Source organism: Podarcis liolepis (assembly GCF_965112155.1).
Source record: "Podarcis liolepis genome assembly, chromosome: 2".
Classification (NCBI taxonomy): domain Eukaryota; kingdom Metazoa; phylum Chordata; class Lepidosauria; order Squamata; family Lacertidae; genus Podarcis; species Podarcis liolepis.
Window position 1 is genome coordinate 61,977,028 of NC_139555.1, and position 18,143 is coordinate 61,995,170.

The 18,143-nt window shown below is 41.4% G+C and overlaps 1 protein-coding gene across 1 annotated transcript in view; it reads right to left on the minus strand.

Annotated features, from left to right (window-relative positions):
• Window positions 1-18,143, minus strand: part of MGAT4B (alpha-1,3-mannosyl-glycoprotein 4-beta-N-acetylglucosaminyltransferase B) — a 73,728-nt gene that overhangs the window by 29,605 nt on the left and 25,980 nt on the right. The window contains exon 2 of the mRNA XM_083488150.1: window positions 1,283-1,462. Coding sequence (XP_083344276.1) covers window positions 1,283-1,462 — 180 coding nt within the window. The remainder of the gene's footprint in view (window positions 1-1,282; window positions 1,463-18,143) is intronic.

Genomic DNA, 18,143 nt, shown 5'->3' on the forward strand with positions numbered 1-18,143 from the left:
CATGCCCACTTCATAGCACCATCTGGCCAGCTGAGATGATCACTTAACTTGGGTTAATCAGTCCAATCTTTTTCACTTGTACCCTATAATCCCATTAAGTTTAGCAGGAATTATTTAAGGCTCAAGACAGATAAGCACACACCCAAGTCATTTGAGAAAAGAATAAAACTTAAAACAAACCTTTGGCAAAAAGGCCTAAATTTGCACCTGGTATTATTGTGCTTTTACCAAATCTCAAGGACCTAATTTTGCCCCATTACTATGTACTAAATCTGTGCTATTTGTGGAGACTGAACACACTAGCGATCAGAAGTTCCAACAAGTCATTAAAAAATCACTTTGTTCAGGGTAGTAAAGTGTTGTTTAAAAGCAACTATATTGAAACTTTTATTTTAAAAATGGTATTTATACTATACATCCATCTTGATTAAATTCATGATTTTTTATAAATAATGAAAAGGGGGGGGGGAATCAACATTCTGCCCCTCTGAAGTGCTTATTCAATCACCACTAGGGAGCACTGAAGGCCATCTTCTGCAGGCTGCCTCTGCTACCAGTGTAGCCTATGAAGGAAAGAATGGGCAGAATGGGCTTTCACTGCAGAAGGAAGCAACATTTACAAGGCTGCCCAAAGCAGGAATGATGAACCTTTGGCTCTCCAGATGTTGTCAGGCTTCTCCTCCAGCTACCACAGCCAATGGTCAGGGAAGGTGGGAACTGTAATTCAACATACTTGGAGAGTCTCAGGTTCCCCATCCTTGGCCTATGGGAAGCTAGGATAATTGCAAAAGAAAGAAGCAGGCAGTCAGGCCATTTGAAAACACAACTGTGCAAGTGGGTGCGAGGAATGATATTTGCGGCAATTCATAAGGGACCAGACTCATAAGCAGGCGGAGACAAGTAACTCGGTTGCCAAAGTTTAAGCGCATAGAAGTATAACTTTCACAGAGATTTCACATACCATGTGACAGTAACTGGCAAGTTGAAGATGACTATGTTTTCACTGGATTTCCAACCTTTTTTTTCCCATCATATTCACATCACATACATAGTGAGGATGTGATATAGGTGAAGGGAAATGTCTTAATGCCACTCACACCCGACCTACCAATATTATTTTCAGTCTTTATATGCTCAACAAAACATCCAAATGACCTGCTCCCTGTGGAAAGGCATGCCTGTCTATCTGATGATCTGTGTGAATACACACACTTCTGTGGAGAAGCTTCTTCTCTGCAGCTTCAGTGTATCATGAGCTCATCCTTGTTAAAGCCAGATTTACCAGATAAGCTGCTCCACGTCCGGTTTATATCCCTCAGGGCCTGCTTCTCAGAGATGGCTCGCTTTATCTCATCCAGGACTAGGTTCAGCTCCTTCGATCGCTTGAGGCTCTCCTGTTCTGCAGCATGCAAGCGGTCTCTTAACGCCAGGAACTCTCGCTGATAGATATCCACAACATCACCTGCACAAAAGAGAAAATGCTGATTATTATTATTTTGCTGAAAAAGGAAGGATTTCTGTAGTGCAGACAAATTGGTTCCATGTGGAGAGGGGGAGGCAGGGAAGAGGGAGACCCTCCTCCTCTTACTGGTTTGGAAGGGGGGGGCACACTTTTGATTCAACTAGAAGTGTATTACTCAGTTCAATATGCTCATTTGGGTCCTACACACCTCTAAACATTCGCACCTGCATTCATGGTTAATGCCTTTGGGCAGGAGTACAGATAAATTTAGAAGTAGCCGAGAGCAAAGTCACTGTTAAATGGTTTATATATAAACTGGATTCCTTCGAAAGTCACCTTGAGCTGGTAGCTTGCTATGCAATACATAGAATTGCCCGTTTTGTTAGAATACCTACTAAGGAAAACAGAGGGAAGCAGTGACTAGTTTCTTCTGCTTCACTGTGATCATATATGTAGAACAGCTAAGGGAGTAATTTGTTTGAAGTAGTATGTCAGAAATTGGCTCATACACGCACATTGTAAGGTGGGAGGGGGAGGTTAGCCCACTGGCATGTCCACTGAGGATTTGCAAGTGAAAACAACAGGATGAGCATGTCATTTTTTACCATTCCAAGTAAGTGGATAAATACCACAGAGATCTATATCCTCCTCCCCATCCTCTGAGTTTTGTTTGCTTATGAGTTTTCATGTGTGGGCTAATCCACTGAACTTGGAGTAAGGTTACATTAGTGGATCTGTGCCCTGCCAAGCACATCCTGGCATTTTGAATAAGACTTGAAAAAACATTTCAGAAAATAACCAATGCTAACTAATTTGATATTCCTAATTTCCCAGGTGTTAAGTTCTTGTTTTAACTATCCTGAGGAAGTGAATGCCATTTTAAAATATGCCATTTAAGGAAACAGGGAGAACCTACTGTGTCATGGAAATACTGTTCTAGCTTGCCCTTTCAGACCCAGCAATTACAGGAAACGTCACTTTGAAAAACCAAAGGGGGGGGTGCACGCCTCAGGACTATATTTGAAACCAGGAATGATAAACCAATCTTAAATTTAACCTCATCCCAAACATTCAAATGGGTATTTCACAATGCTAAGTGATGTTATTATTAATATTACTATAGCAACCAGTGTTCCCGAGACCAGCCACCAGAAAGACACAAAAATAGCCTCTCCACACATACACAAAACATGAAAAAAAACCCTCTCTGAATTGTTTCCCACACTCCTGATGCATTGTGTACAAACTGGAATTCCAGCAGCGACCAATTTAAAGAGAATGGAAAAGTAATAAAAGGGCTAAATTAAAATTCCAGGCCAAAGGCTCTGTAATGAAAAAAAAAATGCATGAAGACTACAGAACCAGGATTCTTGCCACCATCACCTCATGGCCAGGTCAGGAGAGGCTCAAAAGTCAGATCTGCAAGGCACCTTTCTCCAGCTGCATCCGAACTGCCAGCTGCTTCCGAACAGACCTGCATAAATAATTAAGGGAAGGATACAGGACCTCAGACTGCCCCCTTAGACAGATGGCACAAGGCAGCTCTTGGGAAAACAAAATCAATGGATGGAGCGAGTATTTAATTAGCAGGCTGTTAGGCAATTCCCTGAGTGTCCTATATGTAAACCATGCTTCTGATTAGCTAGAAGTACACTGCAGGCAAAGTCAAATTCATATTATTTTCAGCAGGACATACCCAGAAGGCAGTGATGGACAAGCAGCTGCTCCCCCAGCCCTGACTTTTATCTACTAAAGGCTTCTGGCTCAGTCCCTTCCTCCCTGTCTTAAAATCAGCGATGAGTGAAGACTGCAAGATGACCCTGCTCAGATCCTGCTGGCACAGAAATCAGAGATATTGCTCCTCCACAGAATTTACACTGATGGAGCACAAGAAGGCACTTGGGCAGAAATGAAGCTGTAGCAAAGGTTGCGATTTTTTACGGCAGATGTATGCTTGGGCTTGCCCATTGCCAACTCACAAACTCACCAACAGAGTCATATTTCCAAGGTATTTGTTACCTGAGTGCAACAGTACAGCTACAGAACCATCAAATGGCATTTTATATTCTGCAGAAAATCTCTTAAAGCACCATTCTTGCGCTGTCTAAAGGGCAGCCTTTACATGATCCAACAATCTCTCTGTAAAGCCAAGCCCTTTCCTCCTTTGGACCCCACAAGCTGCAACAGATAACAACTGTTCAGAAGTGCCAAGGGCAAGGCTTAAGAGAACAGGCCTTTCCAGGAGCAAGATGTGAAACTGAACTCCACACTAGTTGTAAGAATGAACACGGATTCAACCTGTTCAGAGAACCAGAGTACTTTTAAGCCGACTACCAAAATAAAGGCCAAAGACACAATATGATGCAGAGACCCAGAACACAAAGTAGGGGGCAGGAACCTGCACCTAGACACGTGAGTAGGATTCAACAGAGTGCAACAAGAAATGGTTCCTTGAATGCTTATGTTATTGATGGCTCTCCTGTCCCATCCCAGAGGATGTGCTCAGCTCAGAGCAAGGGAGGAAAAATTGTGGCAAGTCCAGCCTTTAAGCATTGTCTAAAGATACCCATGTTATAATTCTGGATCAGCCCAGTGCAGTTAAGGAAAGCAAGGTGCAACTTAACTTTTGCTTCAAAAATATTTTACATAAAACCTGGAAGATGAATAGAATTCTCTAATCAGTAGTTTAAAAAGAAGCCAATTCCCCCATCACAGGTACAGTAGGAAGAGAAATGTCACTGATTATTGGTCATTAATGATCTGCCTGTTTCATCAGAGAGTGGAACTGCTCATTAACCCGGAAAGATGAGGCAACATCGGAGAGATTCCCTTTCATTAGCTGGAAATTTCAAATGTGAAACTGTATCTGGTTTTAATGCTTCTGATTTGTAAGGCTCAGAGCTACTTTGCTCCCAATTTCCTGTCTCTGTCTCTCCCCAAGCCCCAAACAATTTTAGCCTGTAAAGACAGAACAGGCAATTTATAAGTAGTCCCCTAGTTGTGAAAGATGATGATGATGATCATTATATTTATGCATACCCCACCTTTTTCCCTGCTGGGACTCAAGGTCGCTTACAGATAAAATCAAGAATCGCTTAAAACATAGAGAAAGCCATCATTAAAAACAATTAAACATTAATAGAATTAAAACCAGATACATAAATAAAACCTGTTAAATAATGAAACAGCACGGCACCAGCCCTTTCATTAAACGCAATCAGTTCTCAACGGCTGTAAAAATCAGTTTTACAAAGGCTGTAAAAATATGATTCAGACAATGTCTCCCCCACCTACAAAAGTCAGAAAGAAACAAAGAAATGGCTAAAATCATCATTCTAAAAGTCAGAGGCAGGCCTTCTTATGAAATACTCTTAGTTTCCCCTAATCTGATTTTGAAATGTGGAGCAATCCTTAGCCTTCCTTAGGTCTCTCCCTATGAGGATATTAAAAGCATGCAAGTACTTTGGTGAAGGGCCATAGATCAGTCGAAGGGTCCCAAATTCAATATATGGCATCTCCAGGTTGGGAGATGAAAGAAGTACCAACACCCCATGCTGTACACATGAGGAAGCAGACTATAGAGACACATTAAGAGATCAAGACTGAATCATTTGGGGTTCAGTTGTTTGCTACATATACCACTCATAGCAGTGATAGATGCATGAAAGACAGTCTCCCGCATTTAACCACACACTCACCATATTGATGCCTGTCTGTTTAGTTAATACATACAAATATTTATCTTTTGTTTGTTTAAGGTAAGATGACAATACTAACCAAATATATAGGGCAGGAAGCATGTTTCCTAGGAAACATAATGTAAATAACAGAAAATCAGTCTCAGTGCGACTCAGAATGGGATTGTTCTGAGGCCAAATGTGGAGAAAGTTTGAGGAAATGTGTTGTTGAGCAGGATTTCAGGAATAGTTTCCAACCTGATGCTGTAAATGATATGCCAGAATACAATGCTACAACCATAAAATAAACTAGTTTGAGAAATAGTTCATACATGCCAGCTCTATGCTGGAACACATCAGGCAAAGTATTTTGCCAGCTAATGAACAAACTGTACTGACTTGAAAACCTACACTTTGGGGTCTCTGCCAAGTTTTGCAACCTGGCACATTTGCTACTCAGCTTTTACTGCCTTGAATTTCAAAGCAAACACTGACCAAAATATCTACAGCCACAGCACCACTTGGCAAATGTATTACTGCACTGAACCATTTACAAAACAATCCGGCAGAGCCTAGATGGATAGCACTTCAGTGGGATCAAGGAGAGAACCTGCCAAAGATGACAGAAATGCCCTTGAAATAAGTGCTTTAGGGTCCTGAAATCCAATAAATGTGCCTTTCCACTTCATGTAACAACCTGAAGAGACCCCAATAATTAGCTAGTTCAGGCGCAGCTTAATGGCTACCATCAAGAAATGGCTCCTGTGAAAATACTAAGAATTTCAGCTAATTATTAAAAACTTTCTAGACTAGTGTAAATATACTGAAAACTTGAAATAAAATAGGAATACATACCTGGGAAACATTTAATAAGAGACAAAAGCAGTGACTTACAAGGGATGACCATATTTACCAAACTTACTGCATGTTGCTATTTTTTTTTAACAGAAAAAAACATGTGTTGAAGATATCAGGAGCTGACTATAACAGCAGGCACCCCTTCATTTTTTCCTTTTCTCCCCTGGACTCTCCCCTTCTTGCTGCAATTTTTTTGCACCCTTCTCCTGCCAGCTTAAAAATAAAAAAGCTCCCTTACCATTAGGATTTGAAAATAAGATTTGACCTTGGATAATATTTAAATGTGCATAGGGGCTGCAGCCACTATAACTATATAGATTTACTCACACGGCATCTAAATAATATTTATGCTACTCTATGAATTGGTATTATCATTACTGTCACAGTATGTATCACTTGGGTTAGGGACCTGAGGCTGACAGTACCTCGCCAAAGACCACTCAATACGCTCACACCTTAAGGAAGCAGTGACTAGTGAGGTGAGATGGAAAGCAATAAGCAGTTGCTGAGCAACAAATGAGAGTTACCAGTAAGTGTCTGTTGGAGGCAGCTGAGTCAGGAGGCTGCTCACACTGCACTGGGCAACCATGCTGCTGGCTGAATAGCTAGTTCTCTTGGACATGTTATATTTAGAATCACAGAATTGTAGAAAGGACCCTGAGCATCATCTAGTCCAGGGGTAGGCAACCTAAGGCCCGGGGGCCGGATGTGGCCCAATCGGGAATCAGCGTGTTTTTACATGAGTAGAATGTGTCCTTTTATTTAAAATGCATCTCTGGGTTATTTGTGGGGCATAGGAATTTGTTCATTTTCCCCCCTTCAAAATATAGTCCGGCCCCTCACATGGTCTGAGGGACAGTGGACCGGCCCATGGCTGAAAAAGGTTGCTGACCCCTGATCTAGTCCAATCCCCTGCAATGCAGGAATCTCAGCTAGCTCATACATGACAGGCGGCCATCCAATCTCTGCTTAAAAACCTCCAAGGAAGGAGAGTCCGCCACCCTCGAGGGAGTCTGTTCTGCTTTCGAACTCCTCACCGCCAGAAAGATCTTAGTAGGAATCTCATTTCTTGCAACTTGAACACACGATGATTTACCTGAATCATCTGCAACCTGAATCATGATGACATAATCCTTCTGAACTTAGAAAAAATGCAATCCGTGTCCAAATAATTCCATGAGGCTGCAATGTCATTCATAATCCAAATGGCACTTAACATGTGGCTCAGCATGCACCTTTAAAAGTTCTCATATACATCTAAATTCAAGCTTAGCCATGAGACACCCCTCCCCATTACACACCATGTTCACCCAAAGCTCACAGTTAAAAGGTAAATGCTGCACATCAGATTTTTTTAAAAATTGAGAAAACATAATAACAATAATAATAATAATAATAATAATAATAATAATAATAATTTTGCACATGATCATTCAGAGACCAGCTGATCCACATAGCTCAGTCTCTTGAAACGCTCATAAGACCAACACTAAAGCACCATACCATATGGTAAGGGAGGAACAGGAATCTTCCTGCAGTGAAACATCCTGTGTCTGGGGCCCAAGGCAGTTGCCAGGAGGAAGAGGCTTGCTGGAGCGCACAGCTGACAGATGCAACATTGTGATGGATAATAATCTGTGCCATCTCTGACCTGCTGTTTACAGAAATAAGGGGGCGATCTTATCACAAGTGCCTTCCAGCTTTCAGACAAGGGGATGGGGGGGGGGAGAAAGCCCTTACGTAGGAAGATGAACGTGACTTCTACTCTGAGAATATGTTGTTTCCACGCTGCCTTTTTGTGAAGCAAGCCTCCACAAGGCAGTTTATTTTTTACTTTTTAAGAGTAAACGCAAAAAGAGTGGAGTATGCCTGAGCTAATGTCAGAGTATGTCTGAGGCCTTTACAGCTGGTTCTGATGTTATGGTTAAGTCCAGTCAAAGACAACAACTGGGTTGCGGTGCTCATCTCTCTTTTAGGCCAAGGGAGCCGGCGTTTGTCCACAGACAGCTTTCCAGGTCGTGTGGCCAGCATGACTAAACTCTTCTGGCACAACAGGACACTGTGACGGAAACCAGAGCACACGAAAACACTGTTTACCTTCCCACCACAGTGGTACCTGTTTATATACTTGCACTGGTGTGCTTTCGAAGTGCTAGGTTGGCAGGAGCTGGGACAGAGCAACGGGAGCTCACCCCATCGCGGGGATTCAAACCGCCAACCTTCCGAACAGCAAGCCCAAGACGCTCAGTGGTTTAGACCAGTGTCCCGGTTCTGATGTAGACCTCTCCTACCCCAAAGACTACAAGCTGACATTTTATTGCTTCTGCACTCATGTAAAATAACCCATTGTACCCATTTTAGAATAGCAGAATGGACCTGCCCCCCCCCCAATCAGTATTTAAACTGATTACGGCTTACATTCAAAGAAGTTCAGTACAGATGCAATGCCAGCTGACTGCCTAACCCTTGGGAGGTGATCCACAGCACCACATCGGTTTATGAGCTGTTCCCCACTCCTTTTCAGTCTTGGAGCTAATGATGGCTAGTATAGTGTCTGCACAAGTGGTTTTGTAGCATCCTACTTCTAACCTGGTTCGCAAACTGTCATTTGGTGCTAACTATGATTAGCAAAACGCTCGCGCAGTTGTAACATCAACCACAGTGCACTCCACAACGGGAAGGGTGGGGGAAATGATGATGCAAGGGGGCGGGGCGAGACGGCAAGGAGGCGGTGCAAGCTCAGGGATACCTATTCAGCTTTTCCCAACCTGGTGTCATCCAAATGTTTTGGGTGATTAGTTTATATATTTTCATAAACTGCTAAGGGTTTTTCTTGCAATCAAGTGGTATAATTTTTTGTGAAATAAATAAAATAAATACTCCCATCACCCCTGTCCATTGGCTATGCTTGCTGGAGCTGATGGGAGTTGTAGTCCAACAATACCAGGCTGGAGAAGGCTAACCTAAGCCAGGGGTTCCCAAATTGTGGTCCATGAGCTTCATACAGGTGGTCCACAGCATGTATGGAAAAAGCAATGAAAAATCCTACAGCATCTAGCACAGCACGCTACAATTGCTACAACAGTCAGGAAAACCATTAACTCCTCCACCAAGACCCTTAGCAATTTCAAGTCGTCTGTGGGGTTGGGGGAAGTTTGGCAACCACCAGTCTAAGCAATTGTCTGACAGCTTTAGGCTTTCACTAGGCCAATATTCGGAAAGCAGATCCACACAGTTTAAGGCTCTCCTCCCTTTTACTATGGATTTTTGCTCTAAGCCCCCACCCACCCCCACCGGCAGAGCTACTTCATTAACAGACTAATTATTCAAGGCGTGCAGCACAAATAAAAGCTTTCTAAGCATTTTCTCTGTTCTGTACAAAACAGGAGTTTTGTTTTTGTTTCTGTGTTCTCATTTGATTGGGGAATAAAACATGCTGGGAATAAACAACAGAACATATTATGGGGGAAGGGGGGGCAGATAATCAACATCTAAAAATAATGTAATAGAAAGGATGGATTCCTAAGTTAATGAATGCCTGTTGGTTACCAAAAAGGAGAACATAAGCAATTCTGCATGGTGCAATGGTAATAGTCCTATTTTAAACAGTAAGTGTTCAGCATGACTCACTGCAATTGCTAAAAGAGTGGAGTTGTGAATCTGATGAGGACCCAGTGCTACTTCGGGCTGGAGGTGAAGGAAGGTGTGTAGGATCTAATTAAGCATTCCAGAGATATATAAGAGATGGTTAAACCCAATGAACTATAGTTAACCAACACCATAGGAAAAGTCTTTTCATAAAGACATATGAGAAACAGCAAGGTTTAAATCCCACTTTCTACACAAATTTCAAATTAGAGCAAAGTTTTAAAATGAGGAGCTGACATTTGTGACTTGTTTAAATGTCTCACTTCTCAGCTGCTCCTTAACTAATGTAAAATTAAAATTCTTGCTAATCTTCTATTTAAAAGCTACTGTACAGATCAGAAAGCATTTTTATTTTTGCAAACTACTGCACACCACTTGGCATCCTGCAGACTAATGAATTCACCAGACAACTATTAAAAATAGAAGGAAGGTTTTCAAAGAAGCAAAAATTCTTCCCTTTGCAACTTATCTATAATTGCGATTTCCCACGAGCAAAAAGTGCAATTCAATCATTTCAAAAAATCTCTTAATCAACATACACTAGAAAGTATTAAACAGATATAATTCCCCCTCACACAAAAAAATATTTCAGTACTTGTATATACTCTCAGATTAATAATTCAGTGCCATCTGAATTCTTGGTAATGCAGAGGTAAATTTAAAAGTTCAGTAATTATACTGATCCTACCAATCAGCTACAGCATCTAAGATACTTGAGTCTTCCAAGCAGTTTCAAATTAGCCAGAAAGAGAAAACATAAAGATTTGAAATTAGCATTCTTTGGCATACAAGTAACAATCATAACCGACAAAATTCATAGACAGGTTTGCAAGTTTATATTTTCTCTTTTTTCCATAACCATTCCAATCTTGATGGGCAGTAAATTATGCTTTATTCTGAGTTTATAAGTGATGCTAGAAGCAACTTGCACACAATATGGAAATGCTTCTGTAGCAAAACACCATAATTATTCCACAACAAAGCAAAGTTGGCCAGTGTCAGACAGAGGCGGAGCTAGCTACTCTGGCACCCAGAGTGGCGCACATGCAGTGCACCCAGGAACAGGGCTAGGCATCTGATCTGCGAGCATCGGGGGGGGGGGGCGGACTGGCGATGTCACCCCCCTCAGGGATGGCACCCGGGGTGGACTGCACCCACCACACACCCCTTCCTCCACCAGTGGTGTCAGGAAGTCATAAAGGATGATATCAGATCCTGTATATCTGTACATTGACCACTAATAACAAAACATATGTTGCATATATTTTTCCATATTTATTACGCTATTTTTGTGATATACAAATGACAGGAGAAAACTTGGGATACTTGTTTGTATAATATTATTCTTGTTAAATAAACCCAATCAATCAATCAATAATTTTTTATTAAGGATTATCTTAGGTTACAAAAGTACATGCATTGTCTCTATTTTCAGGTTGTAGAATCTTTTCTACAGATTAGTTTCATTCAATGTGAAGCACAAATGTTGCATGCAGCATAAGGTTGGGGTAGAAGAGTGGTGCGGAGAGAGAAGGGGTGGTAAACTTGCATTCTTTTACTTAGGGCATGTGTGAGGTTTTTTGTGTCATGTCACTTGGGTGGGTTCTCTTTCTATTCATGTATTAGTTTTCATGGGCAGTGAGAGAATGTTGAGCGGGGAGCTCAGGGCATGCTTGGTTGCCTTTAGTTGACTGCAGTGAGATGTGTTTTTGTGTGTGAGGAGGGGGAGGGGTGGTTGGGCCAAGCTAGCCATATTGATTCGTATGCTGTCAGTGGATTCTTGTTGTTGTCTTGTCCGGATTCATGTGTAAGAAAGGGGAGCCACACCAGGGTGAAGGCTTCCTCCTTTATTTGTCTCTGTGTCAGTTTCAGTCTGTTGGTTAGCTTTTCTAGTGATGCTGTTTCACGTACAATTTGGTACTAGTGGTCCAGGTTCACTCCTGACAGGTCTCTCCAGTGTCTAGCTACAGTGCTTCTGGTTGCTGAGAGTAGGTGGGTTATAAGCTCTTTATAGTGTGAGTGAGCGACTTGGAAAATATTCAATAGGGCCACTTCTGGGGTGCCTTGTTATTTTGCGTATTTCTTGTAGGACTGCCATCCAAAAGGGTTGGATTTGGGGGCAATCCCACTACATGTGGAGCTACATGCCTGTGGAGGTGCAGCCTCTCCAGGATTTTGGTGAGGTTCCTCACCAAAATGAGGAACACCAATACCAGTCAGTGCCAATTTCCATGGTGTTAGGTGCTATCTATAAGTAAGATTCAAAGAGAGTTCCCTACATTTGGCTGAGATGGATTTAAAGGGAGGTTTAGACCACATTTTAGTCCATTGGGTAGGATTTATTTCGTAGCCTATGTCATGCTCCCATTGTTTTTTTGAATGTGTTGAGGGGGGTTGTGGGATTGTGAAGCAGCATTGTGTATATTGTGGATACCATCCCCTTGCTGTGTCCCTCTGCTGCCAGGAGAAGGTTTTCAAAGGTGGTCAAGAGCCTAGTGACTGCTGGTTTTACTGCTGGGTTGTTAAGGAAGACGTGTAGTTGGTGGTGTGTTAGCTAGGGTATTTGGGTGTCCCCTAGTTTGTCTTGTATTTCTTGTGTTGATATGGGTTTGTTATTTTTATAGAAGTGTGTTAGGCGGTATAGGCCTTTGGCTTGCCAAGCTTTTATTTGGAAGTTTTGGGCTGCGTGATGGAACAGTGGGTGATGAGCCAGGGGGGGGGGTCTGTGGGGATGGGGTTGGGGACAGTTTGCCTACTTTCTCCTTCCATGCTTTAAGCATGGACTTTGCAAACCTGCTTGGTATAAACTGCTCTTGAAGCCAGATGGAAGACTACAGTTGGTGCATGATCAAGAAATGATATTTGGGATACAAAACAGAGTTTAAATTTTTACATTTTACAGTACCCAAAAGTCTTAAAATTTGCTAGCACAGAAAAACATTTGGCCCAAACAGTTGACCCAGTACCATCATAAGAAGGTGCTAAAATCCCTAAAGGGCTTGAGATAGAAAAGAACCGTGTTTTCTATGCTTCACTGAGATTTGGCCAATCCACTAGGTGCAGCTACTCCCCCCCCCCCCAGCTTCAGATGGTCTTTGTGGGCAACTATGCACTGCATGCATAATTGACTGGAAGCTTTTAGTTTTCAACTGGCAAGCATCTGTTAGTTATGTTACCATCACCAGCACGTAATTGTATTTCCCCCTTTGTTCCTCTATGAACAGTATCCTGTACTTTGTGTTCTGTTTTGTTAAGCCCATAAATCCTGCTTTCACTGTATTTTGTCGTCTGTGACAATCATGCAAAAAAGTCCTGTTTCCATGTCCCAGTATAAGATGGTGAACTATTAGAAACTTGTCTCAAAACAAGTCCTCATATTGCCCTGCTTCACTGAAGAATGGCTACAAGAGGAGCCTTCCTTGCTTACACAAATCCTGTTTAAACTCCGGTGAACTTGCAACATGAGTCAACATGAGTATAGTGCCCATATCAGTGGAAGTAATAGTACCTTGGTCAGACCCCCACCTGGAGTTCTGTGGCCAGCTCTGGGCACCACAAATTGAAAAGAATATTGACAAGCTGGAACATGCTCAGAGGAGGGTGACCAAGATGGTGAAGGGTGTGGAAACCAAGCCATATGAGGAACTGTTGAGGGAGCTGGATATCTGGAGAAGAAAAAGACTGGGAGGTGGCATGATAGCCACCTTCAAATATCTGAAGGGCTGTCATGTGAAAAATGAAGCAAGCTTTTCTACTGCTCCAGAGAGTAGGAACTGAACCCATGGATCCAAATTACAGGAAAATGAGATTCTGACGAAACATTCGGAAGAACTTTCTGACAGTAAGACCAGTTTAATTCTGTAAAAATAAATAAATAACTGCAATATATAAAGGTCAGCAATATTGACAAATAATCCCATCTATACAAATACAAATTATTTTACAATTTACAGGTTTTAAGCTAGCTAGGTTTTATCATGTACAAATGTGCGACTGAAGCACGGAAAATTAATGAAACTCACCAATATAATTTTTCACCAATAAGATCAGTAGATGCCACAGCCAACTTTAAAAGATTGTTTTGCCAGAATCTGAATATATCCAAGGAGGAAAGAAACCACAGAGCCTTGATATAACCAAGTTTCTTGTACAACTATGGATTTATTCTATGGGAACATCTGTCTCATCAGACACATAAGCCTCTGGCTAGAATTCAGTAGCGCAAGTAACTGCAGAGCCACCATCTCAGGGCCATTTCGCACAAGGCGGAAGTTGTTATACTTTCTGATTGGTGAAGACACTTCTATTCTGGAAGGCTTTTGCCAGCTAAATGCCTGGTGTTTTATTCAGAGGTTGTGTTTTATCGGCAGTCCCTGCCTTTGTTGTATTTTTATTGTATTTTTTATCTAAATGTATATTTTAGGCATGATATTGTGATTTTTAATTGTTGATAGCCCCCTCAGTAGTACATAGGCAGTAGAAGGGCAAGAGATAAGGTGTGTGTGTGTGTGTGTGTGTACACAAACACACACATATGCATGCATGCTGATATTGCTTTTGTGTAGGAAGTTATACATTCCCTGTCACATACAATTAGCACACAAAGGGTTTTCTGCTGTTTGCACTGAAGTGAGAGAGACGTGTGCTCATTATACTGACAGCATGCACATAAATTTCCTATATAACAGCAAAAGTCATGTAGGAAATCAGACAGTCTCATTAGGTGAAGCACTCCTTCATCTGAACAAAGAGCACTCCTAACTGATTACAATAGTCTTTTCAAAATTTGCATCAATATTGACTGCAGCTGTGTGTGTTTATAAAACACATTTTAAAAAAACCTAAACTTTTAAATAACATTTCTCATATCATTTGTGCTTTCAGATTCCAGGTTAAATATGAAATAAACTTTCATATGGAAGTAGAATTAAGGTAACACCTAGGGTAGAATTAAGGTAACACTTTTCTTTTTCTCAAATATTTGGCACTTTCTGCTCCCCAAAAAGAACTCACTAAAGTTATGCAATGTTAAGGTTTCAATAAATGAGTCATTTTTAGTCCTTGGGCATTTGGAGAAGCATTTGAAAAAGCTTCTTCAAAAGCTCAATAACAAGATTAGAGGAATCCAAGTTCAAATGCTCTGAAGGTCAAACTTGAGGGGTTTGGGGGGATGGAGGGTACTGCACAACAGCAAGGGTTGACCCTGCTCTTCCTTTACCCCACTTTACATATTTCATCAGGACAAATAACTGAAGTTATATAGCAAAACAAAAAAACTGTTCAAGCTGATAGATGCCAACACCTTTTAAGCTGTAGCTGTCTGAGCCAACCAAATCTGTGAAATAGTTTGCAAGAGTAACTTTATGTTACAGAATAAGCAAAAAAAAAACCCCACACATAATCTAGAGAACCACAAAATTAGCTACACATGCCCACGTGGCTTTGAATCTGTATTTCTTAAAATCAGAAAAAACAGGACTTTTATCTGGATTCCTTAAAAAGCAGCTCTGTTAGTGTAGCAAGCTGCTTTTGAAACTCAGGAAAGCCTTAAAAGCACATTAATGTTTGCTGTCCAAATAAAACAGGGGAAAAAAACCTCTAGTTGTACACAAGGACACACCTAAAAGTAGTAGCTCCCTGGAACTTGGCCAAGATAATAAAAGTCTTAGCAATTTGGAGTGATTAACTTTTCTGCACCAAGAAGTCCAGGGACATAATGTCTCTGTGGTGCTTAGAGTTTGCAAATCAATAAATGAGCTCCATTATGATTTCTGATTTTTCCTTTGTTCAGGATATTTTATTGGCAAGAGTAAGAAATATAGCCATTTGCGTTAATTCTGAGTCTAAATATGTACCAAGTGGGCATGCAAATTCTCACCCACATCATCAGCATTAAGAGCTTCTGCAAATCTGTGTAATACCCAGTAGCATTATGGAAATGGATTTTACAAGGGGTGGGGAAAGACAAGAGAGAAGAACAGTTGGAAGGGATTATAAACAAGCATGAAAGCAGGCCTTCTAATAAAAACGAACTCTATGGAAATTAACAAGAGCAAGAGGAAATAATGGCATGGGTGCAGTAAATGCGGGCTCTTATTACCAATCAAACCTAGAGGAGCTGAATGCATTTCTGCCTCTTCTTCACTTTGCTTTCGTTAATAGGTCAACTCAAATAGGCCAACTCACAGAATTTCTGTGAACATTTGCTATTAGTTTCATGAGAGGGAAACTTTCCACTTACAGATTAATCATAGATAGGAAAATGTGTTGAAGTCATTGTGCAATAAGATTCCTTTGCAGCAAAGGAAAGCTTCTTGGCAGCACTACAGTGGGGTAACTACTGTAACCCACATGCTATAATAAGCATTTCCAATAAATATAGAAGGCTGCAAGGAGCTTTGGGGGTATGTTAACAGGTCGTGTCGGAGGCAGTGCAGCAAGAGATTGTTTGGAAGGGAACAACTACCTAAGCAAAACCAGCAGGAAAGTCCCAAAAGCAGTCTGAAACTGCAAGGAATGTTTCATCTCCCCACTTTCAAGAGAACGCCTGTTTCCTCATGGGAGTAAATCACTGAAAACTTGCAGGACTTATATGCACTAAATAAATAGGTTGCACTAGCACCAAAGCAGTGTCACCCCCCCCCCACATTGTTTCTTCCCCGCCTGCTGTGAACACTAACTTCCAAAATGCAAACCTGCTTCACAAACAGAAAACCTCAACTGGTATTTCAGCCTCCAGCCAAACAAGAACATGATGTCTCAAAATACGGTCTTTAAAACAAAACACCGCCATCAGAGTTTTAATGGCCACTGCCTCCACCCCAACCTCGAATCAAACCACAAAACCTAAGGGAGGAGGCATTAAATGGAAGAGCCAGTGTGTCAGTATTTAAAGTTTTTAAGTAGAGAGAACTATTTTAAATTCTTTGGCCTAAGTGTTGTATGTTTAGAAACCAAAGACAGCATGAAAGTGTTTCTGGGTGGAGTGGGGCATTCATTTTGGGAACTAAGGAAGCTTCTACAGCACATCTGATGCTCACACTCCATGCACTTAAGCCTTCCCTTCTTTCCTGTCCATCCACTTGGCAAATCGGAATGGCTGAGGAATTTGGAGACCAAAGGCATTCCAGGATTGGGGGAGAAGAGATGAAAAGGCAGCTTCCTAAACTTGCAATTATGAGCTTCAATGCCCAAATCAGAGTGCAGACAGCTGTAGACAGATGCTAACAGCTCAGGTAACATATGTATGATATTGCTCCCATTTAGTCATGGATTTGCATTTCTGTGCCATCCAAAATACTGAGACACTGTGCTACCTTTCCATAGCCTAGGATGGCAGTATGTGCTCATTTCAGCATTGTGATCAGCTCAGCTATGTGAACCCCAACCCTGTCCTCTTCCTTACAATTTGCTACTTGCAAGTCAGAGACTTTAGAGCAAGGACATCAAAGGGATGGACATCTCTATGTGTCTCTCACAATGAACCTGATGCTGGAGCCAGACTTGTTTCCCTCATAAAGGAGAGTCAACAGATGAAAGGATGGTGTTTCCTTACTTTTCCTTACCCACCAATGCTTCCCTGCAAATGCACCCTGGGTTTCTGTATTGATCAATAGCAAGGCTCCTAGACCAGAATTAAGTCCAGCTGGGGAAATGTCTAATGGGTGGATTTACAATAGATAATTGACAGGAATAGAAGAGGTTAAGCACCACTATCTCTGCTAACCCTCCTGTGCAAATGAGTCCCTACATTTCAGCAAATGCAGATTGGGGAAATTGTGTTTCGTCAGGATGGAGCCCAACACTGAGTTAAGCTAAATGTGTGTCAGCAGATAAGTACCGTAAATATAATTTATTCATATTGGGGGTTTTTTAAGTTGAAGACTGCAGAAAGTGCTGTTCTGGTGAAGTTCTTTAAGCCTTTCATCCCATAGCAATACTTTCCTGATCTTCAAAACAGCCCAGGAAGCTAGTAATTAGCAAAAACAAGCAAAATCATACAAAATATTAATCACAGATGTCCAGTCTCTTTTAGACCACTTCAGACATGTTACAGGATTTGGGAGCTGGGGTGGATTATGCCTGTGAGTCCCCAACAAATCTGTGTTATTGTATCTAGAAGACTGTCATCTGTAGTAGAAGGAACCACGGAACTTGTCAAATCATTCTCTTTATTAAGGTAATAGGCCTGACCATGTCTCTTAGACATTATGTCTAAAGAGTTGGTGAAGAACAGATGTGTTGCCACAGAGGCAACTGGCAGGTGATGCTCTTTCAGAAATGGGTAAACCTCCTCTAAACCTGGCAGGATATGCATCATCCTAGGGGTGGAAGAACCAGTTGTATCTTTGTTTTAAATCAAGTGGAAAACAGTGGTACTTCCCTGCAAGCTTGGCTCTCTACATTGATTACATGCAGATTCAATATAGTATGCTGCTAGTGGATTATATGCTGCTGTGGCACAATGTTTGCCAATCACCTAGAATAAAACCCAAGTC